Genomic DNA, 17,887 nt, shown 5'->3' with positions numbered 1-17,887 from the left:
CCAAAATGATACCAAAACGATACCACAGCAAAAAAAGAAGGCATATTAGCCAAAGTCACCGAATGGCACTTGATCCAGACAGATAAACTCAGCTATTGCTCTGTTCAATCGTTGGGCATCTTTTGAGCTCAGTATCATTACATTTTATTACATAAACATTTTTCAGAGACAGCCATGTATGCATTAATCAATCAATTATACAATAATTCAATCAATTTGACTTGATTTTTACCCATATAATTTCATGATTGCAATCATTTATTTGAATGGTAAATCTCTATTGATAAACTGGGTGAATCAAGATGTAGCCTAGGCCTATCCACAATATAGGTGTAGGTATATTCAATATGAGTGTGTGCATGCATTTAATTATTGAGCTTGTTTTGGCTGATTTCATGGGGCTACAGATGACAAATAATCTATTTCCCTTCCAAATCAAATCAAACAATCTGTTTCCCTTCCATTTGAGACTTCATTTATTGTACTGATCAACAACATTTGTATGGAAGTAGCTTATTTTATAACAGTGTGCGCTGTCTCTTTAACCAGTAATGAAGGCATTCATGATGCAGTCATTTCGCTGAGACAATAGATCATATTTGTCAGAGACCGAATAAGTGAATGAAAAGGTTTTTGGTGTTAATCAGCTTTGAAATCAGCCTACTTTTTGATTTGTTTGCCAATCAGATGAAAACATGACTGGTTGTGTTCATTTCACATTAAAATGTTATACATTTCTACTGTTAAATTACAGTGGGGCAAAAACGTATTTAGTCAGCCACCAATTGTGCAAGTTCTCCCACTTAAAAGGATGAGAGAGGCCTGTAATTATCATCATAGGTACACTTCAACTATGACAGACAAAATGAGAAAAAAATTACAGAAAATCACATTGTATGATTTTTTATGAATTTATTTGCAAATAATGGTGGAAAATAAGTATTTGGTCAATAACAAAAGTTTATCTCAATACTTTGTTATATACCCTTTGTTGGCAATGACAGAGGTCAAATGTTTTCTGTAAGTCTTCACAAGGTTTTCACACACTGTTGCTAATATTTTGGCCCATTCCTCCATGCAGATCTCCTCTAGAGCAGTGATGTTTTGGGGCTGTTGCTGGGCAACACGGACTTTCAACTCCCTCCAAAGATTTTCTATGGGGTAGGCCATTTTTTATCTGGAGACTGGCTAGGCCACTCCAGGACCTTGAAATGCTTCTTACGAAGCCACTCCTTCGTTGCCCGGGCGGTGTGTTTGGGGTCATTGTCATGCTGAAAGACCCAGCCATGTTTCATCTTCAATGCCCTTGCTGATGGAAGGAGGTTTTCACTCAAAATCTCACGATACATGGACCCATTCATTCTTTCCTTTAAACAGATCAGTCGTCCTGGTCCCTTTGCAGAAAAACAGCCCCAAAGCATGATGTTTCCACCCCCATGCTTCACAATAGGTATGGTGTTCTTTGGATGCAACTCAGCATTCTTTGTCCTCCAAACACGACGAGTTGAGTTTTTACCAAAAAGTTATATTTTGGTTTCATCTGACCATATGACATTCTCCCAATCTTCTTCTGGATCATTAAAATGCTCTCTAGCAAACTTCAGACGGGCCTGGACATGTACTGGCTTAAGCAGGGCGACACGTCTGGCACTGCAGGATTTGAGTCCCTGGCGGCGTAGTGTGTTACTGATGGTAGGCTTTGTTACTTTGGTCCCAGCTCTCTGCAGGTCATTCACTAGGTCCCCCCCGTGTGGTTATGGGATTTTTGCTCACCGTTCTTGTGATCATTTTGACTCCACGGGTCGAGGGAGATTATCAGTGGTCTTGTATGTCTTCCATTTCCTAATAATTGCTCCCACAGTTGATTTCTTCAAACCAAGCTGCCTACCTATTGCAGATTCAGTCTCCCCAGCCTGGTGCAGGTCTACAATTTTGTTTCTGGTGTCCTTTGACAGCTCTTTGGTCTTGGCCATAGAGGAGTTTGGAGTGTGACTGTTTGAGATTGTGGACAGATGTCTTTTATACTGATAACAAGTTCAAACAGGTGCCATTAATACAGGTAACGAGTGGAGGACAGAGGAGCCTCTTAAAGAAGAAGTTACAGGTCTGTGAGAGCCGGAAATCTTGCTTGTTTGTAGGTGACCACTTATTTTCCACCATAATTTGCAAATAAATTCATAAAAAATCCTACAATGTGATTTTCTGGATGTTTTTTCCTGATTTTGTCTGTCATAGTTGAAGTGTACCTATGATGAAAATTACAGGCCTCTCATCTTTTTAAGTGGGAGAACTTACACAATTGGTGGCTGACTAAATACTTTTTTGCCCCACTGTATGTCTTTACTAAACTCAGCAAAAAAATAAATGTCCCTTTTTCAGGACCCTGTCTTTCAAAGATAATTTGTAAAAATCTGAATAACTTCACAGATCTTCATTGTAAAGTGTTTAAACACTGGTTCCCATGCTTGTTCAATGAACCATAAACAATTAATGAATATGCACCTGTGGAATGGTCGTTAAGACACTAACAGCTTACAGACGGTAGGCAATTAAGTAGAGTACAGTAGAACAGTACAGTACAATACACAGTACACTAAAAAAGAGTAAAGTACAGTTTAGTAGAGTACATTAGTCAAGTAGCGTACAATACAGTACACTATACTTTACTTTTCCGGCGTGAACGTGCCTTAGGCATGCTGCAAGGAGGCAAAGGGAGTGCAGGCAATTAAGGTGACAGTTATGAAAACTTAGGACACTAAAGAGGCCTTTCTACTAACTCTGAAAAACACCAAAAGTAAGATGCCCAGGGTCCCTGCTCAAATATGGTGCAGTCCATGAGGAGGAGATGCACTGCAGTACTTAATGCAGCTGGTGGCCACACCAGATACTGACTGTTACTTTTGATTTTGACCTCCCCCCTTTGTTCAGGAAAACATTATTCCATTTATGTTAGTCACATGGCTGTGGAACTTGTTCAGTTTATGTCTCAGTTGTTGAATCTTGTTATGTGCATACAAATATTGACAAATATTTTGCTGAAAATAAACACAGTTGACAGTGAGAGGACGTTTCTTTTTTTTGCTGAGTTTATTAGACCCATAGATTGATTGCTCCCTTGAATGTCGCGGTATAATTCACACTCTGGACTCACTCTAAAATGGGTGTCAAAACAAAAACCAATGATTGCAAAGTTAAACCAACTACACAAGCACATGGACTCATTTTAACCATTTCCACAGAGAACTCTACAAACCACATTTACTTGAAGAACAGGGCACATGTAAAGTGTGATAACAGAATTACGGTTTGTTTTGTTTGTCATCATTCTGTTACCAAACTTTGCATCTGCATTGGTTCTTTATTGGTTTTGTAGAATTGTCTGTGAAAATTGTTAAAAGTAGTCCTTGTGCATTGGTTTTTGTTAGACATAGATTTTAAAGGCCCACTACAGTCAAAAACCTGATTTCCTGTGTTTTATATATATATTTCCACACTGAGGTTGGAATAATATTTTGAAAATTCTGATAAATCCCTTTTAGTGTAAGAGCTATTTGAAAAGACCACCTGGAATTTCAGCCTGTTTTGATGGGATGAAGTTTTGGCATGCCTGGTAAATTAGTGTTGCAACCCTCTCTGCCAATAACAGCTAGATTTCAGTTTTCCCCTTCCACCTTAAACCACTCCCAGAAAGTCCTAGCAAAATTCCTGACAATTTGAATTGGGAAAAAATAACAATTTCCGTGGAATTGTTTAAAAGCAAAGGTTGTCTGTGTTCTACAGACATAGACAGGTAGACCTAATCTGTGTGGAACAACTTTGACTCTGTAATCACAAATCCAACATCCTGTCAAACGTGATGAGCTGTAGGCACATTTTTGTGATTAGGTTCAATGAATATCCACCACCACTCATGATCAACCTTTTTGACTAAGCAGAAAGTTTCTGTTTGCTCTCTATTTTATATGCCATGCTACACAGTCAGTATTGATTCTGGGCATATGGAAGGAAATGAGTTATTTTTCAGTTGCTTCCTTTTTTTGTTTTCTTTGTAGCCCATGTTGTAGAAATATTGCGATCAAGAGTCACACACTTCAGAATGAGCTGACAGATAGTGGCCTCCCTTGCTGACACAGATTCTCATCTTTAGCAGAGGGGATTGCAGAAGTCGTCTCTCTTTCTCAGACCAGCATGTCAGCAAAACCTCATGAATGACTGAGTTTCCTCAATATGCAACTTACACTTTTAAACCTCCCCCTCCTTTTCTCCAGATTGAGCGGTTGGAGGTGAGTGGCTTGGCTCAGACCCCCCAGGCAGTGTTGTGTGGCGCTGATGGGTCGTTCCTCGGGGGTGAAGATGGCACCCCGGACCCCCAGCGTACCAAGCAGGCTATCGCCCAGCTGCAGCAGAAGATCCTCAAGCTCACAGAGCAGATCAAGATTGAACAGACGGCCAGAGACGACAACGTGGCCGAGTACCTCAAACTGGCCAACAACGCTGACAAGCAGCAGAGTGCCCGCATCAAACAGGTGAGCATTGTTTTATGATCAAAGTTTTATTTGTTTTAATATGAAACCACAAAACATCATGGAATGACAATACACAAGACAGTACTACTTTTACTGGATAACAGCTCTGCTAAATGATCGCATATATGACGACAATATACAGTACCAGTCAAAATCTTGGAGGCACCTACTCATTCCAGGGTTTTTCTTTATTTTTAACTATTTTCTGCATTGTAGAATAATAGTGAAGACTTCAAAACTATGAAATAACACATATGGAATCATGTAGTAACCAGAATAGTGTAAAACAAATAAAAATATATTTTATATTTGAGATTCTTCAAAGTAGCCACTGTTTGCCTTGATGAGAGCTTTACACACTGTTAATCACCTGGACTGCTTTTCCAACAGTCTTGAAGGAGTTCCTCCATATGCTGAGCACTTGTTGGCTGCTTTTCCTTCACTCTGCAGTCCAACTCATCCCAAACCATCTCAATTGGTTTGAGGTCGGGTGATTGTGGAGGCCAGGTCATCTGATGCAGCACTCCATCACTCTCCTTCTTGGTCAAATAGCCCTTACACAACCTGGAGGTGTGTTGGGTCATTGTCCTGTTGAGATACTCTACCTCAGGCGAGCAAAACCTCGAGACTTCCTTAGATATTGTTCACCAGCTGCTGTTTACATATACGCATAGTCCACCACCCCTCGTCTTACCAGACGCCGCTGTTCTCTCCTGCTGATAGTGTAAAACCAGCCAGCTTTATGTTGATAATGTCATTGTTCAGCCATGACTCCATGAAGTATAAGATGTTACAGTTTTTAATGTCCTGTTGGTAGTTTAATCTTCCTCGTAGGTCGTCAATTTTATTTTCCAATGATTGCATTTTAGCTGGAAGAACAGAAGGCAGGGGGGGGTTATTTGATTGCCTACGAATTCCCTGAAGGCAGCCTGACCTATGTCCTCTTTTTCTTCATTGTCTCTTCACACAAATGACAGGGATTTTGGCCTGTTCCCGGGAAAGCAGTATGTTTTTCATTTCGGGCTCGTCAGACTCGTTAAAGGGGGGGAAAAAAGCTTCTATCTTCTGTATACCACCCTACCTTGTCACAACACAACTGATTGGCTCAAACGCATTAAGAAGAAAAGAGATTACACAAATTAACTTTTAACAAGCCACACCTGTTTAATTGAAATGCATTCTAGGTGACTACCTCATGAAGCTGGTTGAGAGAATGCCAAGAGTGTGCAAAGCTGTCATCAAGGCAAAGGGTGGCTACTGTGAAGAATCTCAAATATAAAATATATTTGTATTTGTTTAACACTTTTTTGGTTACCTCATGATTCTATATGTGTTATTTCATAGTTTTGATGTCTTCACTATTATTCTACAATGTAGAAAGTAGTAAAAATATAGAAAAAGCCCTGAATGAGTAGGTGTGTCCAAACTTTTGACTGGTACTGTAAATCACCAAGATGTTGGGCTCAGGCACAGATCATCATTGTGTGTGTGTCAGCCAGTCTCCTCGTTTGTTGTATTTCACTGAGCAAGAAGGGCTGATTTATCTAGTTACAATTTCTGTAACAAGCCGAGGTATATGTGTACTATAAACACGTACGTGCTATAATATTTATAGTATGTATATATATACAGTTGAAGTCGGAAGTTTAAATACACTTAGGTTGGAGTCATTAAAACTAATTTTTCAACCACTCCACAAATGTCTTGTTAACAAACGATAGTTTTGGCAAGTCGGTTAGGACATCTACTTTGTGCATGACACAAGTCATTTTTCCAACAATTGTTTACAGACAGTTTATTTCACTTATAATTCACTGTATCACAATTCTAGTGGGTCAGAAGTTTACATACACTAGGTTGACTGTGGCTTTAAACAGCTTGGAAAATTCCAGAAAATTATGTCATGGCTTTAGAAACTTCTGGATAGGCTAATTGACATCATTTGAGTCAATTTGAGGTGTACCTGTGGATGTATTTCAAGGACTGCCTTCAATCTCAGTGCCTCTTTGCTTGACCATGGAAAAATCTAAATGAATCAGCCAAGACCTCAGAAAAAAATTGTAGACCTCTACAAGTCTTGTTCATCCTTGGGAGCAATTTCCAAACACCTGAAGGTACCACATTCCTCTGTACAAACAATAGTACGCAAGTATAAACATCATGGTACCACGCAGCCATCATACAGCTCAGGAAGGAGATGCGTTCTGTCTCCTAGAGATGAATGTACTTTGGTGTGCAAAGTTAAAATACATTCCAGAACAACAGCAAAGGACCTTGTGAAGATGCTGGAGAAAACGGGTACAAAAGTATCTTTATCCACAGTAAAACAAGAAAATGCTGTGGATATATTGAAGCAACATCTCAAGACATCAGTCAGGAAGTTAAAGCTTGGTCGCAAATGGGTCTTCGAAATGGACAATGACCCCAAGCATACTTCCAAAGTTGTGGCAAAATGGTTTAAGGACAACAAAGTCAAGGTATTGGAGTGGCCATCACAAAGCCCTGACCTCAATCCTATAGAAAATTTGTGGCCAGAACTGAAAAGGCGTGTGTGAGAAAGGAGGCCTACACACCTGACTCCAGCTCTGTTGGGAGGAATGGGCCAAAATTCGCCCAACTTATTGTGGGAGGCTACTCGAAACGTTTGACCCAAGTTAAACAATTTAAAGGCAATGCTACCAAATACTAATTGAGTGTATGTAAACTTCTGACCCACTGGGATTGTGATGAAATAAATAAAAGCTGAAATAAATTATTCTCTCTACTATTATTCTGACATTTCACATTCTTAAAATGAAGTGGTGATCCTAACTGACCTAGGACAGGGAATTTTTACTAGGACTAAATGTCAGGAATTGTGAAAAACTGAGTTTAAATGTATTTGGCTAAGGTGTATGTAAACTTCCGACTTCAACTGTGTGTGTATATATATATTTATATAAGTGTCCTATAACAGACACATAAGTGTCCTATATAACTGCAGGTGTTTGAGAAGAAGAACCAGAAGTCCGCCCAGACCATCCAGCAGCTGCAGAGGAAGCTGGAGCACTACCACCGCAAGCTGAGGGAGGTGGAGCACAACGGCATCCCTCGCCAGCCCAAGGACGTCCTCAGGGACATGCAGCAGGGCCTGAAGGACGTGGGGGCAAAGGTCACAGGCTTCAGCGAGGGCGTGGTGGACAGTGTCAAGGGAGGCCTCTCCAGCTTCTCCCAGGCCACGCACTCCGCTGCCGCCGGGGTCGTCTCAAAGCCCCGGGAGATTGCCTCACTGTTCCGCAACAAGTTTGGCAGCGCCGACAATATCCCCGGGCTGAAGGACTCCTTGGATGATCCGTCAGGGGGCGAGGAGGGGGTGACTGGGGCCGGGGGGAGTTCTCTGGGCAGTGCAGGGCACCACCATCTGCAGTCCAGCCCCAAGTACGGCAGCGAGGATGACTGCTCCAGCGCTACGTCGGGGTCGGCAGGGGCCAACAGCACCACAGGGGCTCCCGGAGGCCCCCCCAGCTCCAAGGGGAACACCCTGGAGAGGAGCCAGAGCTCTAGCCTGGACATGCTGCTACAGGAGGTGCAGGAGGGCCAGGGGAGACTAGAGGAGAATCTGGAGGGGCTGAAGAGTCACTATCAGAGAGACTACACTGTCATCATGCAGGCCCTGCAGGAGGAACGATTCAGGTAGGGAGGGAGAGGGAGCTAGAGGACATGCTGTCATAATGCAGGCCCTGCAGGACGAACAATTTAGGGACTGACTTACTTAACCAATAATTTATATATATATATATTAGATTTCTGACAGGGGGTGCTGTTTTGATGCCACTGTGCCTCCATCTTGGCACTTCCCCGCCATTGCAAACAATATTTTGGAAGCTATAGAAATCCATTTATTTCCCTTTGCTTTTGCCACATTTATTATATGACAGACACCTTAATGCATACTTACAAATTACAGTGCCTTGCGAAAGAATTCGGCCCCCTTGAACTTTGCGACCTTTTGCCACATTTCAGGCTTCAAACATAAAGATATAAAACTGTATTTTTTTGTGAAGAATCAACAACAAGTGGGACACAATCATGAAGTGGAACAACATTTATTGGATATTTCAAGCTTTTTTAACAAATCAAAAACTGAAAAATTGGGCGTGCAAAATTATTCAGCCCCCTTAAGTTAATACTTTGTAGCGCCACCTTTTGCTGCGATTACAGCTGTAAGTCGCTTGGGGTATGTCTCTATCAGTTTTGCACATCGAGAGACTGACATTTTTTCCCATTCCTCCTTGCAAAACAGCTCGAGCTCAGTGAGGTTGGATGGAGAGCATTTGTGAACAGCAGTTTTCAGTTCTTTCCACAGATTATCTATTGGATTCAGGTCTGGACTTTGACTTGGCCATTCTAACACCTGGATATGTTTATTTTTGAACCATTCCATTGTAGATTTTGCTTTATGTTTTGGATCATTGTCTTGTTGGAAGACAAATCTCCGTCCCAGTCTCAGGTCTTTTGCAGACTCCATCTGGTTTTCTTCCAGAATGGTCCTGTATTTGGCTCCATCCATCTTCCCATCCATTTTAACCATCTTCCCTGTCCCTGCTTAAGAAAAGCAGGCCCAAACCATGATGCTGCCACCACCATGTTTGACAGTGGGGATGGTGTGTTCAGCTGTGTTGCTTTTACGCCAAACATAACGTTTTGCATTGTTGCCAAAAAGTTCAATTTTGGTTTCATCTGACCAGAGCACCTTCTTCCACATGTTTGGTGTGTCTCCCAGGTGGCTTGTGGCAAACTTTAAACAACACTTTTTATGGATATCTTTAAGAAATTGCTTTCTTCTTGCCACTCTTCCATAAAGGCCAGATTTGTGCAATATGCAACTGATTGTTGTCCTATGGACAGAGTCTCCCACCTCAGCTGTAGATCTCTGCAGTTCATCCAGAGTGATCATGGGCCTCTTGGCTGCATCTCTGATCAGTCTTCTCCTTGTATGAGCTGAAAGTTTAGAGGGACGGCCAGGTCTTGGTAGATTTGCAGTGGTCTGATACTCCTTCCATTTCAATATTATCGCTTGCACAGTGCTCCTTGGGATGTTTAAAGCTTGGGAAATATTTTTGTATCCAAATCCGGCTTTAAACTTCTTCACAACAGTATCTCGGACCTGCCTGGTGTGTTCCTTGTTCTTCATGATGCTCTCTGCGCTTTTAACTGACCTCTGAGACTATCACAGTGCAGGTGCATTTATACGGAGACTTGATTACACACAGGTGGATTGTATTTATCATCATTAGTCATTTAGGTCAACATTGGATCATTCAGAGATCCTCACTGAACTTCTGGAGAGAGTTTGCTGCACTGAAAGTAAAGGGGCTGAATAATTTTTCAGTTTTTGATTTGTTAAAAAAGTTTGAAATATCCAATAAATGTCGTTTCACTTCATGACTGTGTCCCACTTGTTGTTGATTCTTCACAAAAAAATACAGTTTTATATCTTTATGTTTGAAGCCTGAAATGTGGCAAAAGGTCGCAAAGTTCAAGGGGGCCGAATACTTTCGCAAGGCACTATATTATGTGAGCTAAACATAATTTAATTTTTTTCCCTTAAAGTATAATTTTTAGCGATTACTAATGTTACTGTCCCCACTACAATTAAATATAATTTTGTCCTTGAAACATTCAATGTAAATACTGTAGAATTCCATTCGTTCCTATGAAGGGCTGCTCCTACTGGGTAATACCAAAATGGCCGACCGGTGGCTTCAAAGCCTCTCATTGGCCAATACATAGCATCAGCAATCCAGGTTTTATATACATCATTGTACTTAACACACTATATATGTAGAGAGAGAATAGAAGGAGAGTGCTAGAGGGAGTGAGAGAGAGCCCTGTAGGAAAAACCCCACACAGAGATGTAGGGTTAACATTTGGAAGGTTATTGCAAAGTGATGTTGATGTGCAGGTGTGTTTTCACTGAAACCAAACCCACTCTAATCAACATAAGACAGGTCGAAGCTTTATTTCCCTTAAAACTGAATTGTAAACCAGTGACAGTATCCATCATTTGGGCAGAGAGATCAGCCCTAGAATACTAAAGTGAAGAGGTGTATGTACCTTTTAGTAAAGACACGACAGGTACAGAGAACCCATTTGCGTCTATTTATTTGGCACTTTTTACAAAACAGCATTGTCTCAAAGGGGGATGGGGGGGGGTTTATCAAAACGCTGACTTGAGACTTGACGCGGAAACCCTGAAACTCCCTTAAAGCCGGCCGAGTGTAGGTGGCCAGGGAAAAGTCCCTGCTGTGGAGGAACAAGGAAGAAGCACTTTACTGCAAACCAGTCCCTAGCACAAGGATCTTGTCCTGTCCTATCACAGATCTATCTGAGGGCATGTGTTGCTATCTCAGGGCATGTTAGTCAAGGGAGGGGGAGAGGATTTTCATGACAAGAAGACAAAAACATTTTTCACTCTAAAATGTCCATCAGGGGCACAAGTATGTGTGTTTTTTTGTCTTTCAGGCTAAAAATAAGGTCCAGCAGAATGAGCTTTGAGCATGTCTTCTGCTGATGACCATGTTCTGAGCATTGACCACACAGTTATGGTTAAACCACTGTGTTTGAACCATTGTTTAGAAAATGGAGCCTCCTACCTGTATAACTCCTAGAGGAAACTTTGCCCGCAGGCTTGGCATTTAGTTTTTGGTGCAGTCAGCAGTATTAGGATGGTACAGGACGTTCTGCAGTAGCTTCCCCCTCCTCCACTTCCCCATCTTCCCCTCTCTGATTCACCTATAATCTGATATTTTTATTGTCTGATTAACCACCAGAGCGTGTGTGTGTGTGTGCAGTACCAGAGGGCATAGTTGTACATCTTATTAAAATGTGACTCTTAAACGGGTTAAGTAAGACATAATGAGATCAGACTGGTGGTGTGATTCACTTAATCACAAACACACATGCATGCATTCACAGACAATCACATCCTCCCTCTCCCTCCTGATTGGTCAGTGTCAAACTGCTGATTATCTGCCATTGGTCACTCTCATCAGCAGGTGAGTAAGCATGTGCTGATCAGCTCACAGATAATCATCCATCCAGTCAGGTGTCATTCCACCTGAAAGCTCTTTAACCTCTTGTCCAGGAAAAACTGGAACCTGTGTTTGTCTATGGGGTGTGTGTGTGTGTGTGTGTGTGTGTGTGTCTATCCATCCGTCCATCCATCTGTGTCTCTGTCTGTGTATATGTCTGTGTGAGCTGTTAGATTAACGTGTGTGTTCCTCTGTAGGTGTGAGCGTCTGGAGGAGCAGCTGAATGATCTGACAGAGCTCCACCAGAATGAGATCCTCAACCTGAAGCAGGAGCTGGCCAGCATGGAGGAGAAGATAGCTTACCAGTCCTACGAGAGAGCCAGAGACATACAGGTCAGTCACAGTCATGCATGCATACACACACACACACACACACACACACACTGTACACAAACTAGATAGCCAGACAACTGTATGACTGTGATTCATTTCATAATCACAACTTTATCTGAAGACAAACAGAAAGCCTTGCACAGTTATGAGGAACAAACCCAATCAGACATAAGCCAGTGTTGTTTAATCTTTGTGTACAACTTCCAGGTTAATTTACAGTTCACTCTTTTACTAGGGCTTTCAAACGATAAAAACATGTAATTGAGTTAATCACAGGATTTGCTGTGATTAATCACGATAATTAGCCAATTCTGAATTTGCTCAAATTAGGCTGTAATTCAAGATTTTTCATACAAAAAACATTACAAGAATATTGACATCTTGATTTTGTCTAAAGTAACGGTTAGCAAAATTAGGTAACTTGAGAAAGCACACTTTTTTAACCTTAGTGTCAGCTTGTTTTTACATTGCGTTGTTGTTTTTTTGGCTGTATAGATGATGTATTTGAGATGTTTTCTGTGTATTTTGAATGCTTTTAGACGATGCGATTAATTGCAATGAAAATGTCTGTACTAAAATATAAATACATTTGAGTTAACTGATTAACTATGACAGCCCGGGCCTCCCCGGGTGGCGCAGTGGTCTAAGAGCTGTGCCACCAGAGATTCTGGGTTCGAGTCCAGGCTCTGTCGCAACAGGCCGCAACCGGGAGGCCCATGGGGCGGCGCACAATTGGCCCAGTGTCTTCTGGGTTAGGAAGGGTTTGGCCGGCAGGGATGTCCTTGTCCCAACACGCTCTAGTGACTCCTGTAGCGAACCGGGCGCATGCATGATGACACGGTCGCCAGGTGTACGGTATTTCCTACGACACATTGGTGTGGCTGTCTTCTGGGTTGGATGGGAATTGTGTCAAGAAGCAGTGTGGCTTGGTTGGGTTATGTTTCGGAGGACGCATGGCTTTCAACCTTCGCCTCTCCCGAGTCCGTACGGGAGGTGCAGCGATGAGACAGGACTGTAACTACTACCAATTGGATACCACGAAATTGGGGAGAAAAAAGGGGTACAAAAAATTAAATAAAAACTCTGACGGCCCTAATATTGACCTGGTATTTAAAACACATGATGGGGTCAGAGATAATAGCACTATAATTACTTAATAATTATATTTTGTTTCATTGGAATCCATTAGAACAAGCCCCATAATGTAACAGATGTTGTGTTGAGTTCTTTCAAGTTAGTGCCAAAAAAGTAACGTGTGTGTGTGTGTGTGTGTTTTTATCGCCTTGTCTCTAACCTACGTTTCCCCCTCTTGGCTGTAGGTGGTGTTAGAGTTCTATATGAAATTATCTTTGCTATTTGTCTGTCAGACACTCAAAATCAAATCAGATCAAATGTTATTTGTCACTTGCGTTGAATACAACAGGTATACAAGCCCTTAACCAACAATGCAGTTAAGAAAATACCAAAATACCAACAACAAAAAAAGTAAGAGATAAGACTAACAAATAATTAAAGAGCAGCAGTAAATGACAATAGCGGGGCTATATACAGGGGGTACCGGTACAAAGTCAATGTGCGCGGTCACCGGTATCGAGGTAATTGAAGTAATATGTACAATAGTCTGGGTAGCCATTTGATTAGCTGTTCAGGACTCTTATGGCTTGAGGGTAGAAGTTGTTTAGAAGCCTCGTGGACCTAGACTTGGCGCTCCGGTACCACTTGCCGTGCGGTAGCAGAGAGAATAGTCTATGACTAGGGTGGCTGGAGTCTTTGACAATTTTTAGGGCCTTCCTCTGACACCGCCTGGTATAGAGGTCCTGGATGTCAGAAAGCTTGGCCCCGGTGATGTACTGGGCCGTACGCACTACCCTCTGTAGTGCCTTGCGGTTGGAGGCCGAGCAGTTGCCATACCAGGCAGTGATGCAACCAGTAAGGATACTCTTGATTGTGCAGCTGTAGAACCTTTTGAGGAGCCATGCCAAATATTTTCAGTCTCCTGAGGGGTAATAGGTTTTGTCGTGCCCTCTTCACGACTGTCTGTGGACGCCAAGGAACTTGAAGCTCTCAACCTGCTCCGTTGATGAGAACGGGGGCGTGCTCGGCCCTCCTTTTCCTGTAGTCTTTACTGTGTGTAGCCTGTGTACTACTATGTCTAACCCTTTTCTATCCTCCTGTCCTGCAGGAAGCTCTGGAGGCGTGTCAGACGCGTATCTCTAAGATGGAGCTGCAGCAGCAGCAGCAGCAGGTGGTCCAGCTAGAGGGCCTGGAGAACGCCACGGCCCGGACACTGCTGGGGAAACTCATCAATGTCCTCCTGGCCCTCATGGCTGTGCTCCTGGTGTTTGTCTCCACTGTGGCCAACTGTGTGGTCCCTCTAATGAAAACCCGCTCCCGGTCCTTCTCCACCCTCCTCCTCATCCTCCTCTTTGCCTTCCTCTGGAGGAACTGGGATGCGCTGTCGGGCTACACACACCGTGCCCTGCAGCTGCCCAGATGACCGAATGGAGACGTGTGTTTCTATGACTATGCGCGAGGGTGGATACTCTGTCTCCACACACACACACACACACACAGAAAGCAGGAAGAGCCTAACTGCCAATGGGATGTGGTGGTTGTGTTGACGGACGCTGTAGAATTAGTCTATCGGTTGAGCTCTGTGAGGCAGGATTTGGACTGAGGAGAAAGTGAGGGAAGGATGGAAGATGAGAATACCACTCAGTCATGACTTTTGTTTAGGAAGGATGAGACTTTGTTTACATTCAGAAATAGTGTTTATTTCTTTCACGGGATGCATCGTCATACTGTTTTTCTTTTCTTCTAGGGGTTAATCAAGTATATTATTGTTGTTTATTATTTTTTCTAATAATATATTATTTTTTACATTTTATTCAGTACCATGTAGCGTTAAGCTCCTCCCACTCTGCACAAAGAGGAGCTTGTCAAGAAACTGATTGGACGTTCACCTCAGAGGCTCAGGCCCTCTGCAGATAAATGGTACTCTGATTTGGTTGCCTTTCATAAGGAAAGTGCTCTACCGGTCTGTTATTGGTAGAAAATGAAAAGATGAATGAATCCCCGCCTCGCACTTTTTCCACCGCGATGGATTCTGAGATGAAAAGGAACCTTTCTACAGAGTACTCTTTGTTTTCTGGACACAAAAGACTGATGGACATTACTTTGAGTGTCACGCTGAGACTTCTCGTGCTTCCGTACTGTTTCTACTAGCAATGATTTACGTCCTATTAAAGGTGTCTTTTTTTTTTTAAAGGAGAGTAAATTAATTAGGAGAGGTCATTTTAATTAGGAGAGGTGATGTAATGAATTCTAATGACTTTGAGAGTAGCGCCAGCTTAGACAAGAGGGAGGGTTTGACAGTTAGGGCCACTCACCACAGAGCCACCAGAAACCATAGGTACAGATAAGGCCACTTTGCAGGAAATGTGGAGTTGCCATGATATTGCTTTCACTGGTGCTCACCCATTGTGTCAGCTGAATTCCATGTTGAAAAGGCATAGACTGTCTGCCAGACGTAGACAACTGTCTCCACTTCCATGCTACTGTTGTTCAATGCACTGCCTGTATGAAGAATGTGACTCACTCCATCACAATGGCTATGTTTAGACAGACAGCCCAAATCTGATCTTTTAACTGTTTTTTTTTACCAATCAGATCAGCTCTGAGAAAAATCTGATGTGAAATGATCTAATGTGATTGGTCAAAAGACCAGTTAGTGGGTAAAAGATCAGAATTGGGCTGCCTGTGTAAACGCAGCCTTACTGTCCTATCTCTCCATCTCTCTCCTCATTGCCCTGTTTTTCCAGCATACTGCCCTATGTGCCAAAACTGTCCTATTTCACATTTCCAGATCTGTATGTGCTTTATTAGCCAACTCCTCTAACTCTCACAGTCATGACATGACAGAAGAGTTGGCTAAACTAAGCACAAACTGATATGGGACCAGGCTAACAGAATATACCTTTACAAGGTTGTCTGGGTAATTGCTCTGAGACACTCACTGCTAATAACCTGATGTGTGTTTCCTAATCCTGGTCCTTGATTACTGCTGAATACGATGGCTCTCTATCTGTCTTATCCTACCATTCATCTGTTCATGGAGCTTCAGTCGACCTAGATGATATGAATGAGTCCATCTGAAGTCCATTCTGACACTTGTTTGATGAAGATAATAACTTAGTGTGAGCTGCAGACCAGCGTTCCATAGTGTTTGGACCAGCATGTTTAGGATCTTTGAAACAGTTTTAAACCAGAAACTGCACTGAATTTGTCAGTCTAATCACTAAATATAAATTAATTGAAGTCAATGGATATTGTTATTACACACCAATCAGTTTAAAGATACTGATCATTGTTGTGATCTTGAAGGTTCCCAAGGTGAGTGGCTCCTGAGTTGACCTCTGACCTTGGTGTGACTTTGCCATGACCTCCGATGCAGCGTGGTAGGGTAGGGTTGTGTGCTAAACCACTCCAGTGCCTTCTGATGTGGGATAATAAAAGTGCATTCCTGACTAACTCCTGGCCGCCTGACTTGTGTGTGTGTGTGTGTGTTGAGGATCGGAGGGGTTTGGGGTGTGTCTAGCTCTCTCGTAGGATTGGTAAGCGATTATCTCCTCCATGCTGGCCAGCTCCTGCTTCAGGTTAAGGAGGAAATGGACCAATAAGAGCAATTATTTAAAGCAAAGTAATGTTGTAAAACAGATTCTTAAACTGCCTGGACCACACTATGTCTGGATGCCATGTTTCATTGAGGAACAAAGTAGGCTGAAGCACTGATGGTAGTTTACAGTGTTTAATGTGAATTGATTATAGTGTGAATAAATAAGCCCTGTTGAAGTTTGTGTATTCATCCACTAGATGGCGATCCTCTCATGTTTATAGCACCTTAGTTTCCTGACATGACCCACACAGATGAAGCCAACTGACATTTACTCCTGAGGTGCTGACTTGTTGCACCCTCGACAACTACTGTGATTATTATTATTTGACCATGCTGGTCATTTATGAACATTTGAACATATTGGCCATGTTCTGTTATAATCTCCACCCGGCACAGCCAGAAGAGGACTGGCCACCCCTCAGCCTGGTTCCTCTCTAGGTTTCTTCCTAGGTTTTGGCCTTTCTAGGGAGTTTTTCCTAGCCACTGTGCTTCTACACCTGCATTGCTTGTTGTTTGGGGTTTTAGGCTGGGTTTCTGTACAGCACTTTGAGACATCAGCTGATGTACAAAGGGCTATATAAATACATTTGATTTGATTTGATCTGTATGCTCAAAGTTATCAAATAGATCCTTGAAACACCATATTTACTGTGTGTGTGTATTTTTCCCATTCATATTCCCTAGCTGTTCATGCACAACAATGTCAGTCCATATGGAGTGGATGGGCAGTGGAGTGTTGACCAGGCCTTGTGGAGGTGTTGTTTCTTATCTGTCAGGAAACAGGTTGTTGGGCAGAGCCCGGGCCTCAGAGCTCCACCACAGAGTAGAGAGCAGTAGCTGTTTTCACTGACAACAGAGAAAATAGCAGTCTCTCACTCCAGAAGGCCCTCACCTCACTGTGAGAGAAGGCTCGGGAAGTCTCTAGCTCTCTCTCTTACACGCACCAATACTGTTTAAATGCCTTTTCTTTATGCACCATATCTATGTTGCATATATTACAAGACCCATGTATGACAAATAAGCCTACCTCAACACACACACGTGCGCGCTTCGGTGAGGTGTCACGAATAATCGAGTGTAACCAGAACGCAGCACTCTTTGTTGATATCTGATCCTTGACAGCAGTGACCCGTGATACCCCCTCTCTCCCCAGTCTATTTTCCAGGTCCCTTCCCACTCTCACTCTTAGTGGGGCATTAGGGAGTGTGTTGGAGGGTGTGTGTGTAGGCTTAGGCTGTACGTATGCGTGGTGGAGACTGTTGGTCCTGCATTGCGATCAG

At 42.6% G+C, this 17,887-nt stretch overlaps 1 protein-coding gene across 7 annotated transcripts in view; it reads left to right on the top strand.

Annotated features, from left to right (window-relative positions):
• The window catches only part of LOC110492431 (transmembrane and coiled-coil domains protein 1), a 99,342-nt gene extending 82,542 nt beyond the window's left edge, over positions 1-16,800 (top strand). For all 7 annotated transcript variants that reach the window (XM_036947421.1, XM_036947423.1, XM_036947422.1 and 4 more), the window contains 4 exons: positions 4,269-4,526; positions 7,510-8,198; positions 11,797-11,932; positions 14,115-16,800. In XM_036947421.1, the coding sequence (XP_036803316.1) occupies positions 4,269-4,526; positions 7,510-8,198; positions 11,797-11,932; positions 14,115-14,429 (1,398 nt within the window). In that variant the 3' untranslated portion in view covers positions 14,430-16,800. The remainder of the gene's footprint in view (positions 1-4,268; positions 4,527-7,509; positions 8,199-11,796; positions 11,933-14,114) is intronic.
• The last annotated feature ends 1,087 nt before the right edge of the window (positions 16,801-17,887 follow it).

This window comes from Oncorhynchus mykiss, chromosome 16, assembly GCF_013265735.2.
Source record: "Oncorhynchus mykiss isolate Arlee chromosome 16, USDA_OmykA_1.1, whole genome shotgun sequence".
Taxonomy (NCBI): Eukaryota; Metazoa; Chordata; class Actinopteri; order Salmoniformes; family Salmonidae; genus Oncorhynchus; species Oncorhynchus mykiss.
The sequence above is the reverse complement of the archived record's forward strand: the minus strand, read 5'-3'. Positions and strand labels throughout refer to the sequence as shown.